At 36.0% G+C, this 21815-nt stretch overlaps 1 protein-coding gene across 4 annotated transcripts in view; it reads left to right on the top strand.

The window, feature by feature from the left end:
* The window catches only part of SRPK1 (SRSF protein kinase 1), a 64357-nt gene that overhangs the window by 10211 nt on the left and 32331 nt on the right, over nt 1-21815 (top strand). For all 4 annotated transcript variants that reach the window (XM_063096784.1, XM_063096783.1, XM_063096782.1 and 1 more), the window contains 3 exons: nt 18934-19052; nt 20126-20234; nt 21247-21334. In XM_063096784.1, coding sequence (XP_062952854.1) covers nt 18934-19052; nt 20126-20234; nt 21247-21334 — 316 coding nt within the window. The remainder of the gene's footprint in view (nt 1-18933; nt 19053-20125; nt 20235-21246; nt 21335-21815) is intronic.

The raw sequence follows: 21815 nt of genomic DNA, 5'->3' as shown, positions 1-21815 counted from the left end.
AGTAGTATTCCATTGTGTAGATGTACCACATTTTCCGTATCCACTCATCTGATGATGGGCATTTGGGCTGGTTCCAACTCTTGGCTATTGTAAAGAGTGCTGCGATGAACATTGGGGAACAGGTATACCTTCGACTTGATGATTTCCATTCCTCTGGGTATATTCCCAACAGTGGGATGGCTGGGTCGTATGGTAGATCTATTTGCAATTATTTGAGGAACCTCCATACCATTTTCCATAGAGGCTGCACCATTTTGCAGTCCTACCAACAATGTATGAGAGTTCCTTTTTCTCCGCAGCCTCGCCAGCATTTATCGTTCATAGTCTTTTGGATTTTAGCCATCCTAACTGGGGTTAGATGGTATCTCAATGTGGTTTTGATTTGCATTTCCCGGATGCTGAGTGATGTTGAGCATTTTTTCATATGTCTGTTGGCCATTTGTATATCTTCCTTAGAGAAATGCCTACTTAGCTCTTTTGCCCATTTTTTAATTGGGTTGCTTGTTTTCTTCTTGTAAAGTTGTTTGAGTTCCTTATATATTCTGGATATTAATCCTTTGTCAGATGTATATTTTGCAAATATTTTCTCCCACTCTGTTGGTTGTCTTTTAACTCTTTTAATTGTTTCTTTTGCTGTGCAGAAGCTTTTTAGTTTGATATAATCCCATTTGTTTATTTTTCCTTTGGTTGCCCGTGCTTTTGGGGTCGTATTCATGAAGTCTGTGCCCAGTCCTATTTCCTGAAGTGTTTCTCCTATGTTTTCTTTAAGAAGTTTTATTGTCTCAGGGTGTATATTTAAATCCTTAATCCATTTTGAGTTGATTTTAGTATACGGTGAGAGGTATGGATCTAGTTTCATTCTCCTGCATATGGATATCCAGTTATCCCAGCACCATTTGCTGAAGAGGCAGTCCCTTCCCCAGTGAATAGGCTTGGTGCCTTTGTCAAAGATCAGATGGCAGTAAGTGTGTGGGTTGATTTCTGGATTCTCTATTCTATTCCATTGGTCAGTGTGTCTGTTTTTATGCCAGTACCATACTGTTTTGGTTATTATAGCTTTGTAGTATAGCTTACTCTGGCTTTTAAAGCCACAGCTAAATCATTTCTAAGACCCCAAACACATAATCTTCAAATTAGTTCCTCCTCCTGAATTTCAGTTTTATTTATGGAACCACCATTTTGAATCATTCCAGATTAAACTTCAGCATCTCTCACCTCCTTAACTAAGATGTCATAATACTATTTAAAATAGCATGAACACATTCCCTGTACCCTACTTAAGTTTTCTGTATAGTCCTTCTCATATCCTGACATCATTATCTCTTGGAGAGAGAGTGAGATAGCACTTTGATGGGACTTTGCTGCCCTAACTCAAGAACTGAATAGGTTCAGATAAATTAGGGCTATTTTTTTGTCACCTTGTGTGGGAGTGTAAACACAATGAAGTAAGGTACCTTTCTTTGTTCACAGCTACATTTCCAGTGCCTAGAAGAGTACCTGGTATACCTATAGGTACTCTGTAAAACTAATAAATGAACAAGTATTTGCTTCTTTCCTTGTTTCCTACATGAAGTGCTAAAATTTATGTTCAGGCATTATACTAACCACAGGATTAAATGTCCTCACAAATTCTCCATAAGGTAGATATTATTCCTGCCCTCATTTTTACGTGAAGCAACTGAGGCACAGAGAGCTCCTTGAACTAGCAGTTTATCCAAAGTCATGCAGCTCTGGTAAACTGTGGAGCAAGGATCAAACCCAGTGCTCCTGACTCCAGAGACCTTGGCCTGCAGTGTCTCCTGCATCTTGACTTCCATTCTGCTACACTTTACCAAACCTTCTTGCCAAAGTAATCTTTCTAAAGCATTCCTTTTGCAGGATGGCTCTGCTGACTCCACTGACTCCACTTCCATGTAAAATGTTTCAATGCTTGACATTTAAGCCTGTCTAGTTCCACTGGGGGGCTAGATGAGGGCGGGGATATAATGGACTTTGATTGAGTAATGATGAGCAATAACTAAAGATGAAAGAAATTCATTATGTATCCCTATTCTAGGCATTTAGAATATGGCAGTGAGCAAAATAGACTGCCCTCATGAAACTTACATTCTGGGAATGTGGGGCAGAAGACAATAAAATGCCAAGTGGTAAAGAAAAATAGGGTAAGGGGAGTGACAGAAGGCATGTGGCAAAGACCTGCTGTTTTATATAGGAAGATCAGGGAAAGAAAGACTTAAGGAGATAAGTGTAGAGAGATGGATTTAGAGGGCAGTGAAGAGTCAGATTATATAAGACTTTGCAGGCCATTGTGAAAAAAAATCTATTTCTATAGATTTTGTGTACAAGTTTTAAAAGTATAACTGAGTCTAAAAGCATGCTGCCTGTGGAAACCTAGGCTGTCTGAATTAGGGGATCCCAAACAGAGTGCCATCTAGCGGCTATCATAAATGTAGGCCATGAGCCTTCCAGAAAACAAGCAGGCTCTACAAAGTTTGTGTTCCCAGCTCAGTCCTATAAATGAAAATGTGGATGCTAGAAAAAAACCCTAGTTTATGATCTATTTGAGAATAAGTTACAAATATCATGTCCCTTTATTCCCAAATACTTATTATTCCCATGGAACAAGGACGTTCACTTATATAACCACAATATAATTACAAAACAGAAATAAAGCATTAATACAGTATTGTTATTTAATCTAGATCTTGTTCAAATTTCCAATTGTTTCAATGCCTTTTACAGGAAAAGGATTTTTTTTTTTTTCTGGTCTAATATCCAACCCAGGATCAAACATTGCATTTAGTTTTTGTGTCTCTTAAACCTAGGATAATTCTGTAGCCTGCCTTTGTCTTTCCTGCAGAGAGAAAGAGAGACTCTCCTCTCCTTATTTTAAAGCCCTCAGAGCCACGCCCCTGACCACCATTTTTAATCCATTCACTACAGCTTGGTCCTACAATCAAATCACCTCTTTAAGGCTCCACTTTTCAATTACCATAAGAGAATTTCCCAACCTCTTAAGAGTCACAGTGGGAACCAAGTTTTTAATACGTAAAACTTGGGGGACACAATTCAAGCTTCAGTGAGTTTTGGAGGAACATAATCTAGTACAGTCCCTCAGTATGGACTTGTCTGTTTCCTTGTGATTCAGGTTATATGTGTTGGTGCTACCTACATAAATTGTATCTTCCTTGGTGCATCACATCAGGAGGTACCTGTCCCAGAATTGGTGATGTTACCTTTTATCACTTAGTTAAGGTGGTGATTCAAAATGGTGATTATCTAATTCTACCATTCTCTTAATGTAGTTATGGTAAGCATTCTCTTATTAGAAGAAACTTTCCCTTTCCCCCATTTATTTATTCATCATCATAGTCGTCATCATTGTTATGATCTTATGGAGCCTGTTTTATTCAGTGAGTTTTAGTCCATTACACCCATTATTTGATGCTCAAATTCTTTCAGATTTCATTATTGAGAGTCCCTTCAAGCTGGCTCCTTGTCCTTTTGACATGTCTCCTTCATTCAATGAGTGCTTCTATACTTTGTGGCACAACAAAATGGTCCAGGTTCATCTTGTACTTTGTCTGCAGAAACCCTGGAATCACTCATTTCTCTGGAGAACCCCAGTTCCTTTTAGAGGAGATTGGTATTTAGAAACCAAGATTTGGGCATGATTTTAAGTTAAAATTTTATGTTGGGCAATACGTTGACATAGTATAAGGTTTCTGTGACTTCTCAGTCCTTTATTTCTGATGAAAATCTTCAGTGGCAGAACCTGTGATAATTATTCTTGGGCCCATTCTTTGGCATTGCCCTGCACTGAGTGGGCGACTGGGGCAAAGGTAATTAATGTCGTAGTGAGCTCCATATTTCTATTTTTTTAAACAATCCTATTGTAGGGTGTGTGATTAATACATAATCTAAAATATTTGAATACATGAAGATATACACTGGTTTGAAAAACTCAGGCTTAGATAATTCTCCCTAAATTAATCTAAATTTTACATTCTAATAAAATTTTAAGAGCTAAAGCAAATTATAAACTCTATGAAAAAATGCAAATGTAAAAGTAGTCAAGAAAGTCCTGAAAAAGGGTAATAAGGATAAGAGTGGGACTGTCCTGCCAGATATTAAACTATGTTGTGAAGTTATGATAATTAAAATTGCTTGCTACTTACCCTTGAATAGACATAGCAGTGGAACAGAATAGGGAATCCAGAAAGAGAACCAAATGCATGGGAATTTAGTACCATAAAGGTTGTCTCTAATGAGTTCAGAAAAGATGGGTTCACACTACTGCTGGAGGAACTGGGGTTAGGAGGGAAAAAAAGTTGAAGCCGGAGCCAGCCACCCAGGGTTCTGAGACTGGGTCGTAGGCCTGAAGCAAGGCCACTTCCCGCAACCAGGCAAGCAGCAGAGCCACACACCCAGGTTCCTGAGACAGGAGCCAGCTCATGTCCTTTACCAAATTTCTGCTTCGATTTTTCTAATTCATTTTTAAGAATTCTTTTTCCATTTAAGGATGTTAATCCTTGAGTATTAACTTTGTTCCTTATCAATTGAGTTTAAATTTAACTTGTGAAACAGGGACAGCATGAGTCAGAGGAAAGAGATCTGGGCTGGGAATGGGCATTCTGGATCACAGATCCAAATATGCAATAGACACACTGCAATAGACACACTGTGCAGCCTCAGGTAGAGCAGTGGGCATCTCTGAACCCCAATTTCTTCATACTTGAAAAGGCAGCTCCAGACTCCATTATCTCAGAAGTTGCCTTCTTTCTTCTAAGAACTTTAGGGGACATAGAACCCCCCACTGCCTCCCTCACCAAGCCCTTAAAAGGATAGGAAGTGGAGTTCTGGTCAAGATGGCGGAATAGACAGTCGCCAGCATCACTCTCTACCACAAATCAACGAATTTACAACTATTAAAAAGCAATGACAGCCCAGCTGGGGCTGCTAGAGCTCAGGGGAAGAGGAGGAGAGACCTGTAGAGTACATGAAGGTGGGAGAAACCATGATGAGAGAAAGAAAGGACTGCTCTGACCGTTTAGAGCCCCCAGCCACTTGAAGGCTGGCCCTGGTGAGCGCATGAAGCAGGAGATGGCAAATGCTGCAGCTATGCCCTTCAGATGGAGTTGCTTGGAGGCGGCAGGAGAGAAGAGGGTGATGGTGGCCCCCAGGCCAACAAGACCACTAGGAGGGTTCCCATGGACCCACATAGGAGCGAGGAGCCACAACAACTGAAAAAAAGGAGCCACTCAGAGACCAGTGAGTCATCGCAAGGGACCAGCACACAGCCCGCCCCATGGGAGGTGTTTGGAGTGCGGGTGGTAGGGGAGATGGGCCCACTGGGAGAACACTGGGACATAGCAAGGACAGCCGATCTGCCCCCAGTCAGCAAAGGACCACTCAGAGGAGATTAGTCAGGAATATAGAACTGCAGGGGGTACAGTTTACTGAAAAAACTCAGGCCCAGAACAAAGTTTCCACACAACCCAGGTGTACCAGATCTCACAAGAGCTGGAAGTACCTATAAAGTCAACCATTAAAACCTGAGCTACACAAAAAGCCTTCCCTAGGGAATCAGCAGCAAAGCAATAATTTAGCTCAACCACAGAGCTCAAGTGCTGGTCCCCACAGGAAGTTCCCCAATTTTAGAAGTAAGCAAAGAACAACAAATTAGTTCCAGTGCGGAGTTTAAGTGGTAGGAACAGCAAATAATCCAACAAAGAACTGGAAGAAAAAACAAAATACCCACAGACCGTAGACAAAATTCGATATTAACTAGTAAAGGTCTCACATCACCAAAGAACACCTATAAAACCTAGAAGGACTGGGATTCCCCTGGGCTACCAAGCCAGGGAGGACGGAGCGCTGGAGGTCTTAGCCATGCCCCCTGACACCCACAACCACCCCAGCAACAACCATCAAGCCACCACAGGAAGCACGCCAGGTTGGGGGCTTAGGGCCTCAGCCACGCCCCCCCCCCACACACACACCTACAACCAGCACAGGAAGTGCCCAGGGCTCTCCGAAGCTGGAGAGATGGTGGGCTGAGGGTCTTGGCCACACACCTCTGATACCCGCAACCAGCCCAGCGATGACCACCAAGCTGCCACAGGAAGAGCCCCAGGCTACTGGGCTGGAACGGTGGGAATGCAAGGGCTTCAGCCACACCCCACTGAAATCTGCACCCAGCCTAGCAATGACCATGACACCACTGGAAGCCCCCTTGTCTCCCCTGCAGGAATGAGGAGGGTGCCACGGGCCTCAACCCCGCCCCTCTTCCTTCCTCCTCCCACCGTATTTTCTTCCCCACTCCCCCTCCCCGCCAACTGCACCACAACATCATAGAATGTAAAGGAATAGTAATAAATATATAAACCTTGAAAAATAAAAATAAAAAAATAAATTTAACATGATGTTTTCCTTTGTTTCTATGTTGAGAAAATAATTTTCTGTCTAAACATTAAATTTTTAAAAAGTTAACATTCCTACATTCCTGCCCTATTCTTAACAAAATTAATTACAGGTGGGTCAAAGATTTAAACAAAACAATTAAATCATGAACATACAAGAAAAAAATGTGAAAGTAAAAATAGAGTAATCTTGAGATAGGGCAGTCCTCTTAAGTATGATCAAATAGCTGTATATATAAAGATTAATATATTTTATCACATAAGATTAAAAAATTGTATATGGCAAAATAAAAGAACAAACCAAAAAAAGCCTTAAGAAAAGTCAAAAACCAAAATGCAAATTGGGAACAAACTTTTCAACCTGTCCTGAAAGTGTGATGTTCATGTGGCATAAGGTTAGATTCATTTGTTAGTGTTTGTATTCCATTTTGGGAATTCTTGCATCCTGATTGGTTTTGCTTGTTTATTTTGGGAGATTGGACACATTACTGTGTTTCTAAAGAGTCAAGAGATTACAAAAGATACACTTAGAAGTGCACTTCATCCTCATGCCTGCTACCGGGTCCTGTTCCCGCCCCCCTTTTCCACCCCTTTCCTATTCACCAATTATTTAGTCTCCAGATTATTCTGTCTGTAATGAGCAGGTACAAATGAGCAGGTACATGTATTTTTTAATATATAACCTCCTGTTTTTTACATGAAGGATAGCATATTATAGATACTCCTTTGCACTTTGACTTTTTCATTTATCGGTATGTCCTGGATATCACTGCAAAGTTTATAAAGAACTTTGTCTTTCTTTTTGTTACAGCTACACAGTGCTTTGTTGTGTGACTGAACCACAGTTTACTCAACCACTCTCTCATGTGTGGGCATTTGGGTTGTTTTCAACATTTTGCAATTACAAACTGCTGCAATGAATACCCTTGAGCAAATGTATTTTCAGTTTGTTGGATGTGTATCTTTCAGGGTAGATTCCCAGGAGTGGGATTGCTGAGTTGAAAAGCAATCAGATTTATATATTAAGTGTTGCCAAATTTCCTTCCATCAGGATTGTACTATTTGCATTCTCACAAGTCAGTGTATCAGAGTTCTCATTTCCTTGCATATTCACCAGTAGAATTTGTTATTAATTTTTGGCAGTCTGATAGGTGAGAAATGGTATCTCAGTATTTTAATTTACATTTCTCTAATTATGAGTTTGAACATTTTTCATATGTTTGGGGGTCATTTTTATCTCTGAATTGTTTATTCCCCACTCAACTTATTTTTAAAAAATTTTTAAACCTACAGAGAAGTTGGGAAGAAAAATAGTATGACAACCTATAATTTCCTTCTATATTTAGCAGTTACTGACATTTTGTCATATTTTCTTCTATCTCTGTATATACATTTAAAGTATACAATTTGATGAGTTTTGATTAATGTATGCATCCATAAAGCCAGCATCACAAAGTACAAAATATTCCTGGAAGTTTCCTAATGCTCCTTTGCAGTACATCCTTCCCTACACCTTTCTGACACTGCAAGTTAGTTTATATTTTCTAAAATTTTATATAAATGTAATCACAAAATTTATTCCTTTGTGTTTGGTTTCTTTCACTCAGCATAATGATTTTGAGATGTTTCATGTTTCGTGTATATCAGTAGCTTTTTTGTTTTTGTTGCTGTGTAGTACTCCAGTTTGTGGATATACCAAAATTTGTTTATCCATTAATCTTTTGATGATCATTTGGGTTGTTTTTATTTATTTATTTATTTATTTTGGCTTTTGTGAATAAAGCTGTCTATATAGTAATATCGTTGCTGAACCATTTGAAAGTTGCAGAGGTTATAACACATCACACTACATATTTCAGCATATGTCTCCTAAGAGTGCTACTTTTCTTTAATAACCACAATAAGAAAATGAATATTAATTCAGTATCATCTAATATTAAAACTGTATTTTTATTTTTCCCATTGTCTCAAATATGTCTTTTGGGGAGGGGGGAGAGGGATCCAGAATTTAGTCAGTGTTCAAGTCTTAAATTTGGTTCTGTCTCTTTAGGCTTTGAACTCTTCTTAGCTTCTTTTCAAGGAGATATACCAGGCTTTCCCTGCCCCAGACTGTAATCACCCATTTCTCCAAAGAACCTCCCTGTTGCTTTTTAGGGAGGAATAATAATTGGAAACCAAGATCTGGGTGCTAGTTCTGCTCATTGCTAGAAGTGTTCCATTGCTTCTAGGCCCTTTCAGCTGGCCTAGGGGACACAGCTGGAAAAAATATGTGTTTTTAAATATATATGTGTAGTTCATGATATTTCCAATTGAGATATACTACAGGTTTTCTTCACTTTCCCCCATTCTGCATTTGCACATATAATCCCTTTCTGGTTCTCAGTGATGTCTATATATTTATCCTTTTTCTCCTGTGTAGTATACACAAAATAGTTTCAAGATTACACACTAATATCAACACCAAATCTACTGAGTTCAAGATTTCTTTGTACTTTTTTAAGTCCTCAGGATATATTCCACTTAAGCATGCACAGTTGGAGAACTGTGTCCAAAATTAGTTGATTTTTTTTTTTTTCCGGTGTTTGTTTAATATACAGTTAGGTGTAGAGGTCTTCATTCTTTTTTGTGGATTTCCAGATATTTTCAAGTTCTTACTTAAAAGAAACCCCAGTTGGAAATTATAGTTGATATATATAGCATGGGTGTGATTAATGCAAGAAAGGTGACTAGGAACATGAATCAATATACTCATATGCAAAGAAATGTCATTTTCACTTACATGTTTTAGGTTATAATAAATATTTAAGGTGTATATAATTTTCTGTGATTCCCTACTTTAACCAGCTTTTTTTCACTTAACACGATTACCATTGTGATCACCTTGAATTATGGGGCATAGACCATCCTTTCAGATTCTGTATTTCCCCATCATATTAGCAAAGATCCAGAAGTTAATAATATATGGTATTGAAAAGGAAGTGGTCATACATTGCTAATGGGAGTATAAATTTTAGCAGTATGAGGGCACTTCAAAAAGTTCATGGAAAGATTTGTATTATCTTCGACTCTATTTTTCCATGAACTTCTTGAAGTACCCTCGTATGTATCAAAAAGTAAATTGTACATCCCTTTGACCTGATATTTTGTCTTCTAGAAATTTTTTACAATGATATACATGCACATGTGCTGATAATATATATAAGTACAAGGTATATTAGTAGTAGTTTGTGACATTGGAAGGAGGTGTCCACAGAGTGAACTATTTTTAAAAATTAAGGTACATCCCACTTCCATCTCTGTTAAGAATGAAGCAGTACTTAAGGAATGATTTCCAAAATGTTAATAAATGAAAAAAGGTATGCCTTGAACATTGTATTGTTGCTAAGTATTGTTAAAAAAAATAAGTATGTATACACACACACACACACATATATATATATATATTCTTGTATAAAATGACATAGAAGAAACTGGCTTATGTATGGTCCCTCTGGGGAAGGGAAAATGGTAGACTGGTAAACTGGGGTGAGAGAAGGACTTAATTTTTACAGTGAATAACAAAAAACCCAAGGTAATAAGTGACTTAAACAAGCCAGAAGTTTATTTCTTCCCAATGTAAAATTCTGGGAGTATATCCTTAGCTGTTTATAGTGACTCTGCTCCATGAATTATCAAGGACTCAGGCTCTTTTTAGCCCATGTCTCTTGCTATCCTAGATTGTGGCCTTTGTCCTCTGGGGCCAAGGTAGCATCTATGTTCCAGGTATGAGAAGAAAAAGGTACCTTGAGTGCCAGTTGTTTCTTGAGGGTTTCCCTTTTATTAATCATAAGGCCATAAATAGCTACAAGAGAGACTGGGAAATGTGGTCTCTCTGGTATTCCATGTGCCCAGCTTTAAAACACTTTGTGGAAGAAAGGAAGAATAGAGAGTGGTATAACAGTCTCTGCCAGAATGTCTTTTGGTACTGGTTTGATGTTTTTGTTGTATACATTTTTCCTATTCAAAAATAAATTAATAAGCATTCTAAAGAACTAAAATGCTCTGATAACATCAGTCTTTTTATTCAATCTGGAGGTAAAGTTAAATGGAAAAATCCATTGTAGTTAACTAATGTAGTAAAGCTTAGTTTACCTTTAAAATCCAGATATACATCAGTTTCTTTGAAATGTTGCTACTTAAATTCATCTGAGAACACAGGGGGATTTGAAGTGACCAAAAGTCACTGTACTAAATTTTAGATTTTTTTTTTTTTTTTTTTTTTTTTTTTGTCTTTTTCGTGACCGGCACTCAGCCAGTGAGTGCACCGGCCATTCCTATATAGGATCCGAACACGCAGTGGGAGCGTCGCCGCACTCCCAGCGCCGTACTCTCCCGAGTGCGCCACCGGCTCGGCCCTAAATTTTAGATTTTTAAAAATTAGTAGGTACAGAAAGTTTTTCAAGTAGTTTTTATTAAAAGGAATCCCTGAAGTTGTAGAAATTCAGCAGAATTTCAAAGTTATGAATTTTTCCAAACAAGACTATGAAGAATTGTTCTGCAATGTATTGAAGGTGTGCATTTTGTAGGGTCTTAAGGTGACCTCTATTTTTGCTCTTACTGGTCTTGTAGTTAGCGTCTCATTCTTTGTGCTTTCTTGGGGGCTCTTTGCAAACTAAGTGCTTGTCCCCAGATTTGCTGCCATTATCACTTCTTTCTTACAGTCCTTGGCTCCACTCCAAGACCTTCCTTATGAAGAACTATTGGTTTGCTTCCATTGGCTTAGAGGGTAAGAACTCTTTATGAGCAAGGAAAATCCTTTAGTTCTTGGCCTTTGGATGAATCCAGGGATAGCTTTAATTTCTACTAGGGGAAGAAGGAGGGAATACTGTGCCTTATTTTAAAATAAGGCCTCAATTCTATCGAGGCAAAATTTACAAATAATAAAATGAACTTATTTTAAGGGTACAGTTCAATATATTTTTTCAAATGTGTGCATCCACGTAACCAGTGTCCCAGTCAAGGCAGAACATGTTCATCACCCCAGGGACTTCCAATATGTGTGTCCCTTTGCATTCAGTCTTCCTCTGCTTATCCTGGCCATAGACAACTACCAGTTTTCTCTCTGTCACTGTAGATTAGTTTGGCTATTCAACAACTTCATATAAATGAAACTATACAGTACGTAGTCTTCAGTGTCTAGCTTCTTTTGCTCAGCACAGTGTTTGAGATTCACCTGTCTTTGTTACATATGTTATTAGTTTGTTCCTTTTTATTGCTGAAAAGTAATACATTGCATGAATATACCACCATTTGTTTCTCTCTTCTCCATTGATGGACAATTGTGTTATTTTCTGTTTGGGGCTGTTATGAATAAAGTTTCCATGAATTCACGTACAAATCTTTGAATGGACATACCCTTTCATATCTCTAGGATTGGAATTGCTGGAATATGGTTAAGATGTGTTTAATTTTATATGAAACTGCCAAACTGTTTTCCTAGGTAACTGTAACATTTAATGTTACTATCAACAGTGTATGAGAATTCCAGTTCATCTACATTTGATTTTTTCTCTTTAAATTCTTTTTCCATGATGACTAAGTTCTTGGAGTGTTTACTGGCTACTTTTGTATCTTCTTCACTGAGGTGTCTAAATCTTTTGCTTATTTTTTTACTGGATTGTTTTTCTTGTTATTAAGTTACAAAAGTTCTTTTTATATTCTGGATATAATTCCTTTGTCAGGTATATGTATTGGTTTGCCTTTTCTTTATCTCAAGGATATCTTTTGAAGAATAGAGGTTTTCATAAAATACAGAAAAGTATATGAAGATTTTTTTTAATATTCAACCCTCATCGCTACTCCCTTGAGAAACCACCATAGGTTGGTTAACAGGTATTTTTACTTTCTGTATAGATAATAAAAGCATATCCACATTAGTATATGGGGTGTTTATATAGTTTCTTCCTATAAAAATGATATAAACCTTACCCTGACATGTTTTTTTATCGTGTTTCATGAAAATCTTCCTCGATCTTTATGATGTTTATTTTGGTATAACTTATAAAAATAGTGAAATTTAAGTTATCTCCAATTTTACAGCATTACTAATAGAACTAAAATGAATATTCTTGAACTCATATTTTTTAATATTTTGCTGTTATGAAATGCTTCTGTGGGATAGGTTTCTAGTAGTAGAATTTCTGGTGAAATGTTATACACATTGAATATACGTACTACCTTTTAATGTTAACTGCAAAATGCTCTCATAATATTTGTAAAGCTAGAGCTAGGGCTCACAGACCCCTTGAGCCCGTTGTACAGACTGGGTTACAAACCCTTCACATGCAGGTCTGCAAACTAGGTAATAGGAAAAGGTCCTGGGAGCTGTGGATAAAGAAATTAATAGGCTTTATTCAGAGCTAGCAGCAGCTAGCTACTCTAGAGGCCTCCCAGAGTGTCCCGAGAAGCACCGTGTATCAGAGCCACTCAGCCTTTATACTTAAGTCATAACCCAGGACACCTGGGGGCACATGCGCAATTACATTAGACAACCAAGGAACACCTGGGCAAACATGCACATTTACATCAAATGCTTGGCAAGATTCTGAACATCTGAGGGGCCCTGACCATTTTTCTGTATTTTCCCAACAATGTTAAACCAGCAACAGTTACTCATATGCTGTGGGTCTGAGCATTTACTAACACTTAATTTTGTTAGCATTTTTTGATACCGTTATCTTTAATTCTTGTCAATATATTAGGTAAAAATGGTTTCAGTTTATTTTATTTCCTTGATTATAGAGCGACTTTATTTTCTGAAACTTCTTTCTCACTTTAATTACTCATTTTAGAGCACCTTATTGTTTCAAAGTCAGCATCATTTAAGATCCCTCTGTTCATATTGACTAGTTTTAAGATTTGTCTTTTTCCTGAATGCATCTCTCTCCACTAAGGTCAGTTTTCCAATGGTTTATCTTGGTCTCTATGTTTGGGGTTTGAAGCTGCTATCAAACATTTAGTGATCCTTAGTCACTTTTTCGTATTTATGGATGAGGCATTGGAGACCTGATTGAAATCTCTATGTCCCTAGCAAGGTTTTTTCTTTACAGTAAATAGGGAGCTGTTTGTGATGCATGGTCCCACTAAATGCCAGAATCTGGAAAACTTTACTCTGGAGTGCTATCATCTACACTAACAGCCTTTGGTTCTTTCCAGTTTTGTTCATTTTCTTTAGAGAAAGACCTCCTTTTTCTTCCCCTAAAGGATAAATGCCAGCCTGTGTGCTGTACGGTGTAAAGAGACAGCTTTATTATACAAACCTGCAGTTAATCTCCCTTTTTACCCTCCCCCTTCTCACACCTGCATTCCATCATACCTGTATAGCCAGGGTTTTGTCAGGCAACTCAGGTTGGCTGTCTCCCTCTTCCATTCACTTCAGCTCACTTCACCCTTTTTTTCTAGGTTGCCAGAACTTTGCTGTTCCTGTCTCTACATCCTTGTGGATTTATATCTTTATTCCTTTCTTTTAGTTTTTATTGGCTTTGAGCAGGGAGATGATATAAATGCATTTGGGCAATCCATCACTTTATAGTTTTTGTTTTTAGCTTTTGGCTGTAGTAAATGATGTGTTGACTATCATTGTATCGAAATCTTTGTGCATATCTTAATTTTTTCCACAATTTGAGAAAATTTATTTTGAAATAATTAAAGATTTGCAGGAAGTTGCAAAGATAGTACAGGGAGGTACCAGGTACTCTTCATCCAATTTCCCCTGATGGTTACTTCTTGTGTAGCTATGGTTCAATATCAAAACCAGAAAATTGACATATAATAATAAAATTGGTATAAAATATAGTTATCTTAATTTTTAAGGTGAATATTTAGAAGTGAAATGTTCAGAATTGTTGAGATTATTGCCAAATTACGTATATGTCTTATTTATGATGCTTCCTGTTTTAAGTAAGCAAATTCAAACTCAGGCTATATCCAGGAGTTGCTAGGTAGGGAGTTGTTCATGATGCTGGGCACTGAATGCATCTGTAGATTTGCTTGTCTTTTTCCACCCCTAGCCAATGAATGTCTTAGCTTTATTTTCCTGTATTTTGACTTCATTCTCAGACATTCTCTCTCCCTTCTTGGCAGCAATCATTGCCTCTGGCACCTCTTTTGTCGTTGTTGCTTAAAATTTCAGAAATAGAGCTTCTCCCAACATTTATCATTTCTCCCTAGAAGGTGTCTAGTTGATCTGGTTGGATCATGTGTTCATCCCTGTTGAAAGTGGAGCGTGTAGAGCCGTGTAGTTGACAGCCTTGGCAAGTTGTCAAGGGACAATTCCTGAGAGGAAATAATACCTGGTAGCAGCCCAGTCTCCCTGCACTCTTACCAACTAACAATGAGCTGCAGTTTTAAAATTTTATTGTCTGTTTTTTAAATGATATGATTGTTTCATGAGTAGTTCTCATTGGAAAAGATTCCAACAGTTCAGAATTGTGTCATACAGAACAAAATGTGAAAACTTCCTTTATATTCCCCCACATCCTTACACTTCATTCTTTCCAAGAGAGAAACTGTGTTGACAGTTGTTTGTATCCTTCAAATCCCCTTTCAGTGTGTTTATATACAGCTATATGCACCTATATACATGTGTTTTTTTGGAAAATGATAAAAGAATCATACTGTATATATTATTCAGCTACTTGTCTTTTTCATTTTAATATGGTGTGACTTAGAGAGTTTTCCATGGTAGTACCTTTTCTTTAGAATACACCATAATCATTTATTTTACACGAACAATAATGTGATGGCCTTTTTTTTTTTTTTTTTTGGCTTTCATATTTGTTTATTTTCTGCTCAACTAAAGGATGTAGAAATCTAGATGCTGTGTGACATCACAGTGTCTTGCCAAGGCACCGTTACAAGTTCCTGCATAGAGTTTTTTCAAACCCAAGCCACTAGTAGGTTATAAACCAATTTAGAGGGTCACTAATAGACTTTATTAAAAAATGGGAGGAAGTAGCTCGCATAGCTAATTTAAATATCTAAATTTATGATACATTTAAGTAAAAACTCAAAAATATATACTTCATGGTGATTATGAATATATAGCATTTGCACACAAAAGGTTCTCATTAACTTCATGTTTGATTCTTGGTTTTACCATTTATTTGGGTGATGGTTGATTGGTGATTGGGTTAAAGGGTGGTTATGAATGAGGGTTTTACCAGAAATGAAGTCTGAGTTGAAAGAATCGAAAGAAATAAGAAACACTTCTAATTTGTATTTATCATCTCTATGTTCATACTTGCTCATTTCTGTGTCAAATTTAGCTAAAAAATATAAGCAAAGCAAAACTGGCAAGTTTTTCTTCTTGTTTCTGCCTTCCTCCCAGATTTCATCTGTTGTCCATTTCAGTTTCAAATCTCTTTTAGAGATTTTATGGATGTACTGAGTTAAATTTTATATGCTTTGAGAACTTTAAAGTGCTGGCATTGTTTTTTCTTTTGAACGTGAATAGCAAATGCTTGACACATAACATAGATAAGAAGAATTTAAAAGCACAAACCGAAACTATTTTAGAACTCTCCTTTTTTGTTCTAGGAGTAATAAATGGTCTTATTTACAAAAAATTCTTACTGTAGGATTTCATCAGATTTTTTATACTAAGTCCTTTCTTTTAACACTCATCAAAGTTACAGTGCTCTTCAATTCTTAACTACATCATCTTACCATCCTCTGAGGATCTAATAGTAACTATGTTTCCTCAAAATTTCTGTTATCTTTTGTTTTAGTTTTGTCTTTGTGTGACAGAGAGATATGTTCCTTTAAAGGATGTCATTGTGTGAAAGTGAGGTATTAGGGAAAAGCATGGGCAGTTTGAGAAAGCCGAGGTATCTTGTTGCAAGGATCAGAAGGAAACTAAGTATAAATCATATCCTTAAGGTAAAAAGGAGACAATACATCATTGTGAAGCAACATAGGAGTCTGTAAAAAAAAAGGAACGTTCAAGAACAAAAAAAATTTTTTTTTTCAGAAATTAACAATACTTTAGTAATTTAAAAGGAGTGTGCTGGAGGGTTCACTATCTGAAATGATAGTTGCAGAGAGCATAGACAGCACAAACGGGATTAAATTTTCAGTGAAAAATAGGAAAATTTCCCAAACTGAATGTAGCTCTAATTTGCGAGGGCATACAAAGTACTTAGCAAGATAGATTTTTTAAAAAACATTCAGGAAATTTCATAACATGGGGCTAAAAGAAAAGATCCTTTAAAAAAAAAAAAACACCTTCCAGAGAGAAAAAAACAAACCCTATTTCAAGGCTCAGGAATCAGAAGGCATTCATCGGGCTTATCAGCAGCAGCACTGGAAGCTAGAAGGCAACAGAGTGGTGTATTTTGTACCCAGACTGGCAGTGATGAGGATAAAGATTTAAGAGGTCTTAATAAATGTACCTCCATGTACCCATTCTCCAGAAGTTACTGATAAATGTGCACTCTGCAAATCAGTAAATCAATCAGCTTTAGGAAACAGGACATCCAACATAGGAGAGAAATGATTAAACAGTGATGTAGACAAAAGCAATATACACACTTAAGGCAGTAAGTATATATTTTAAATGAAATTTAAAAGTCAAAAAGTAGGGTTTTTCCCCTTAGATAATCTATTCAGAATAAATATTGAAGTAATCAAATATTTAGACAATCAGTTTAGAATAAAAAGAGATTTTTCTCTGTCCCAACATACGTCAGAGTGGAGACTTGGCATTTCACTTGTGATCTGCAATTTATAATTCAGCTTGAATCTTTTAACTGGGAATGATACTTACAGTGTTCAGGTTTATAAGTAAAAACAATTCTTCACAAAAAATATTTGCTTCCAAAAATGGTTTAAGTCTTTAAAAAATAATTTTTTAATATTACTATTCCCGTGATACATGCGGAATTCTTACATTCCAGCATTGTCAAAATTGTAAAAGGCAACAACATTTACTTTCATTAAGTTTGAATCCAAGAATATGTTTTAGAACTTCATATTAATCTCAAATTTAAGAATGTTGTTCATTCAGACTTATTATTTCCACTTAGGAAAGTAGGCTAATTCATTACTAAATAAATTTACCAAAGACATGTTTTCACTAAAAATGAACATTGAATCATATAGTTTTATAACTACTTTTCTGTGCCCTAGGGGACAAAAACATACCAAGAATTGAGGAAGGTTGGAATGGCCACCTAAAATCTAAACCTAAATCGTTAGCCACATTCACCAAGGTATTTTTTGTCTCAGTAGCTCAGTAATACCACGTAACTGGTTTTGCTATTAAAATTTTTTTTTGGCTAAATTGAATCTTTTGAAAAAACAGTCTGGTGAAAAAGGTTGACGAAAAAGTAAATAAATATTGAAAAATAGGAATCAAAATTCCTTTTTCTATATCTTTTGAAAGGAATTCTGTGTACCCTGCTTTTTTTTTTTTGCTTAAAACTCTATAGGCCAACAACCAGTAAGTGTCAGAGCCTAAGTGCAAATCCAGGTCATTCTGCCTCCTGAACTTTGCAGTGCACAAAAATTGTGATATAACTAATTGATAGACAAAGGAATCAATAAAATTGTTTAATGCGTTATAATGAGATATCATTTTCACCTATCAAATAAACTAAGTTGTTTGAACTTGATAGTACTTAAATACCAGAATCCCAGTAGTAAATGACTGGTGGGGATGTAACTCTGTGCACCCTTTTGGAAAACGGTCATAGTACATAACAATTCTTAAAAGCATTCATGGCCACAAACTGGAAAGGAAACATACCAAAATGTTAATAGTTGTTCAGATTAGGAGTTTCTTAAAAAAAGTGTTCTCCATACTTTCTACATTTGACGTGTTATTTTTGAAAGTAGGGGGAATGTTTCAACCCCTATCTGGTAGTTTAACTTTAGGGAAATAATTCTGAATACAGAATAAAGATTATGTAAAAATTCTCAACAGTTTTATTTTTAATAGTGAAAAATTAGAAACAAGTTAAATGTCTAGCTGAGCAGAATGTGTCAAAGTAAGTGGTAATACTTCTAAAGGAGACAGGTTAAGATTTAAGAGATTTCATAAAAATGAGGGGAAAAAAGTTTATAAAAGGAAAAGTAGGATAAAAAATGTTTGTATAGTATGTGATTATAGATAAGTGTTTTTCTAAATATACAACAAAATCTTGGAAGAAAATTCAGTAGTTTTATCAGTAGTTATGTTTGGATATTGAGATTCAAGTAAAAAGCCCTTTGTACTTTTATATATTTTCTAGGTTTTATGTAATTATCATGTACTGACTTTTTAAAGAGTAATATTTTCCTACATGAGGTAAAGCTGTAAATAATGTTTTCCCAGGCCGCCACTTGATAATACTCTGTTTATATTACCTGAAGGTTTATTGGGGGTGGGGAGGGGGAGGATTTGATAACGACATTTTCTTAAAGTCCTATGTTTTTCTGTCCGTGTGAATTTTTTTCTTTCCACATGGAATGAGCATATTTGTGCTATTTTTAGATCTGAAACTCAGCATCGAGGCTCTGCCCCCCACTCTGAGAGTGATCTACCAGAGCAGGAAGAGGAGATTCTGGGATCCGATGATGATGAGCAAGAAGATCCTAATGATTATTGTAAAGGTAAGTCTCTAAGGAGATACTGAGTAACACATGATCCATCGATTTGCAATTTCTCATCTGGATGTTTGGTCTATTAGCATAAACACAGTTTTGATGCTTTCTGCTTGTTGCATCCTTTTCTCTAAAATATAGGAAATGGCATTTGCTCTTAGTTTCACTTAGTTTATCAAAGCCTAATTTTAATATCAAATATTTTTACCTTTTTTCTTTTTAAAAATGATAGTACATATATCCTTTAGAAAATTTCAGAAATATATTAAACAGAAAAGAAAATAAAAGCCATCTCAATGTTATCACCCAGAAGTAACCAGTGGTAACATTTTGATATGTAGACTTTTAAAAAATACCTTCTTATTACTTTTTTTCATAATTATGGCTGCTAAGATAAGTTAAACTGGAATTACAGATACTTAAACTGTGCCATCAGGTTGCCTGCTATTTTCTATTTCTTGATGAGACTTTTCAGGATCCTTGGGTAGGAGCTTGTAACAGAATGTATCATACCATCTAGGAGTAGAACTTGGTCATCTTCTTGGCAGGCAAAGACAGGTGTTAAAATACCTTGATTCCTGCCACTATTGGCAGCCTTCTCAGGCCTTCCTCTGTGTTTTGTTTTGTTTTTATTTAGAGAAGCAAATCCTTCTCTATTTTCTCTTTTTTAGTTGAATGAATGGAATTTACTATTCTCTCTCCTAAAAAAAATCCTAAGATTGCAATATAAATAGATTTATATGTTCAGATAAATCTATTGAATTATTGAGGGGCAAGAATATTGTGATACATAATCTTATTTTTGTTTGAGGATGAGATTCTGCAAAGCATTATTCACTCAATCAAATAACTTGTCTTATTCACTTAAATTTTTTTGTAACATGAGCTCAGTGATACAGGGTGGCTGATTTGACTGTTAAGATTGTCCTCTATTGAATTGATGGTATAGAAGAAACTATTTTTATTTGATAAAAGGCATATAGATGTTGAAAAATGGGATGTCAGATACCTTTTCTTACTATTTAAGTGATTGTTTCTCATCTTGGTTCTTTTGATTATATTCCTCCTGTTATTTCTTCCAGGAGGTTATCATCTTGTGAAAATCGGAGATCTATTCAATGGGAGATATCATGTGATCCGAAAGTTGGGCTGGGGACACTTTTCAACAGTGTGGTTATCATGGGATATTCAGTAAGTTTTCATGGTCCTGCAAAAGAATTAGTTTGATGATACCTAAATGTTTTTGTCTGAATTTCCAGAGATGATCCAGACTTTTGTCTATCTCTAAGCTGATTTCTTGATCAGAATTTTGTTGATAATAGTCTTTATGTTCTTGGACAAATCACTTTCCTCTCAAAGAATCAGTAATATACATCTGCATCTCCACCTTAGAGACAAAAGATTGATTAAATTAGTATCTATAAAGCACTTAGAACTTCTAATTCAAAGCATTGCCAATATTCAATGGAAGTATGATATGAAATTAACAGTTGTCTTCTCACTGGAGTAGTTAAAATTTTTACATAATGTCCTAGACCAACCTGTGTGAAATTATTTATTTTTGTAACAGATTTGCTCAACCATGCAATCTAAAATTTTTCCCTACATAAAAATCATAGGCAAGAAAAAATACCTCTATGGCACTGAATGTTTCCATAAAAGTATACTGTTTGTCTTTGATGAGATAGTAATTGCTTTCTATCCGTTTCACTTTGATTTTTTGTGATGTCTTTTGTTGGTGGTGTTTTGTTTCTGTTTTTGTTTTTTTAATCATTTTGTTTTGACCCAAGTATTTCTTCTGGCTTCTTATAGGAAAGTATTGCAGCTTTTAGGCCTTTTAGCTTTTGCCATACAGATACACAGGATACTTCTGATTTGGTGGGGTTTCCCCCTTTAATTTTCCCCATTTCATGGTTTTACTTGGGATTCAGGGAGATATTTAGAAGACAGACTTTAACTTAGAGAAAATGTTCAATGACTGAGATTATTTGAGAACAGATTTTCTTCTTCCTGTAAATGAAATCTGGCCAGTTAGTGCCATTAACAGGCACAAGTGATCTGATAGAAGTAGCTTATGTTTGGCTACAGGAAAACATGAAATCAGTATTTGCCCTTTTTCACTGTCTCCTAGTCATAGCTAAATCTTAGCTTCTTAAAGTAAGGATAGGACATTGGGTCTTAATTACCTATGTTTATTTCTTAGGGGGAAGAAGTTCGTGGCAATGAAAGTAGTTAAAAGTGCTGAACATTATACCGAAACAGCGCTAGATGAAATCCGGTTGCTGAAATCAGTGAGTATTACATCATACATGTGAACTGTAAAGTATTATGAAAAATAAAGTTTTACTGAATTAAGACATACCAAGTGGAAGACTCTTTAGCATGGCTAATTTTTACTATAAGTTCCAGTATCCTTAAAGAGTTAGAGGAAGATGATAATATTTACACATCCCATTCATGTAGTAGGGAACTGGTGGGATATGCTGTGATTAGAATTCTCCCTATACACACACACACCTCCCCCAGAAAACTTTCAGATAAACAGAAATGTTCATTGAGCATGTTTTATGTGCCTGATAGCACTGCCATAAATGTTTTTCTTTTTTATTGTGGTTAAAAGTTGTGTAAATAAATATGTAGCATCTATTTTATGTTTTAAAATATAAAAAATACATAATATAAAAAGAAATACGTCTTTATTAGTTCCATTTATACGTGGAAATTTAGGTAAATTATTTTTTAAAAATTTTTTTCAGTTATAAGTTAAGAAAA

The sequence above is a fragment of the Cynocephalus volans genome, chromosome 5 (assembly GCF_027409185.1).
Source record: "Cynocephalus volans isolate mCynVol1 chromosome 5, mCynVol1.pri, whole genome shotgun sequence".
NCBI lineage: Eukaryota > Metazoa > Chordata > Mammalia > Dermoptera > Cynocephalidae > Cynocephalus > Cynocephalus volans.
Note: the sequence above shows the minus strand (reverse complement) of the source record. Positions and strands in the feature narration are given on the sequence as shown.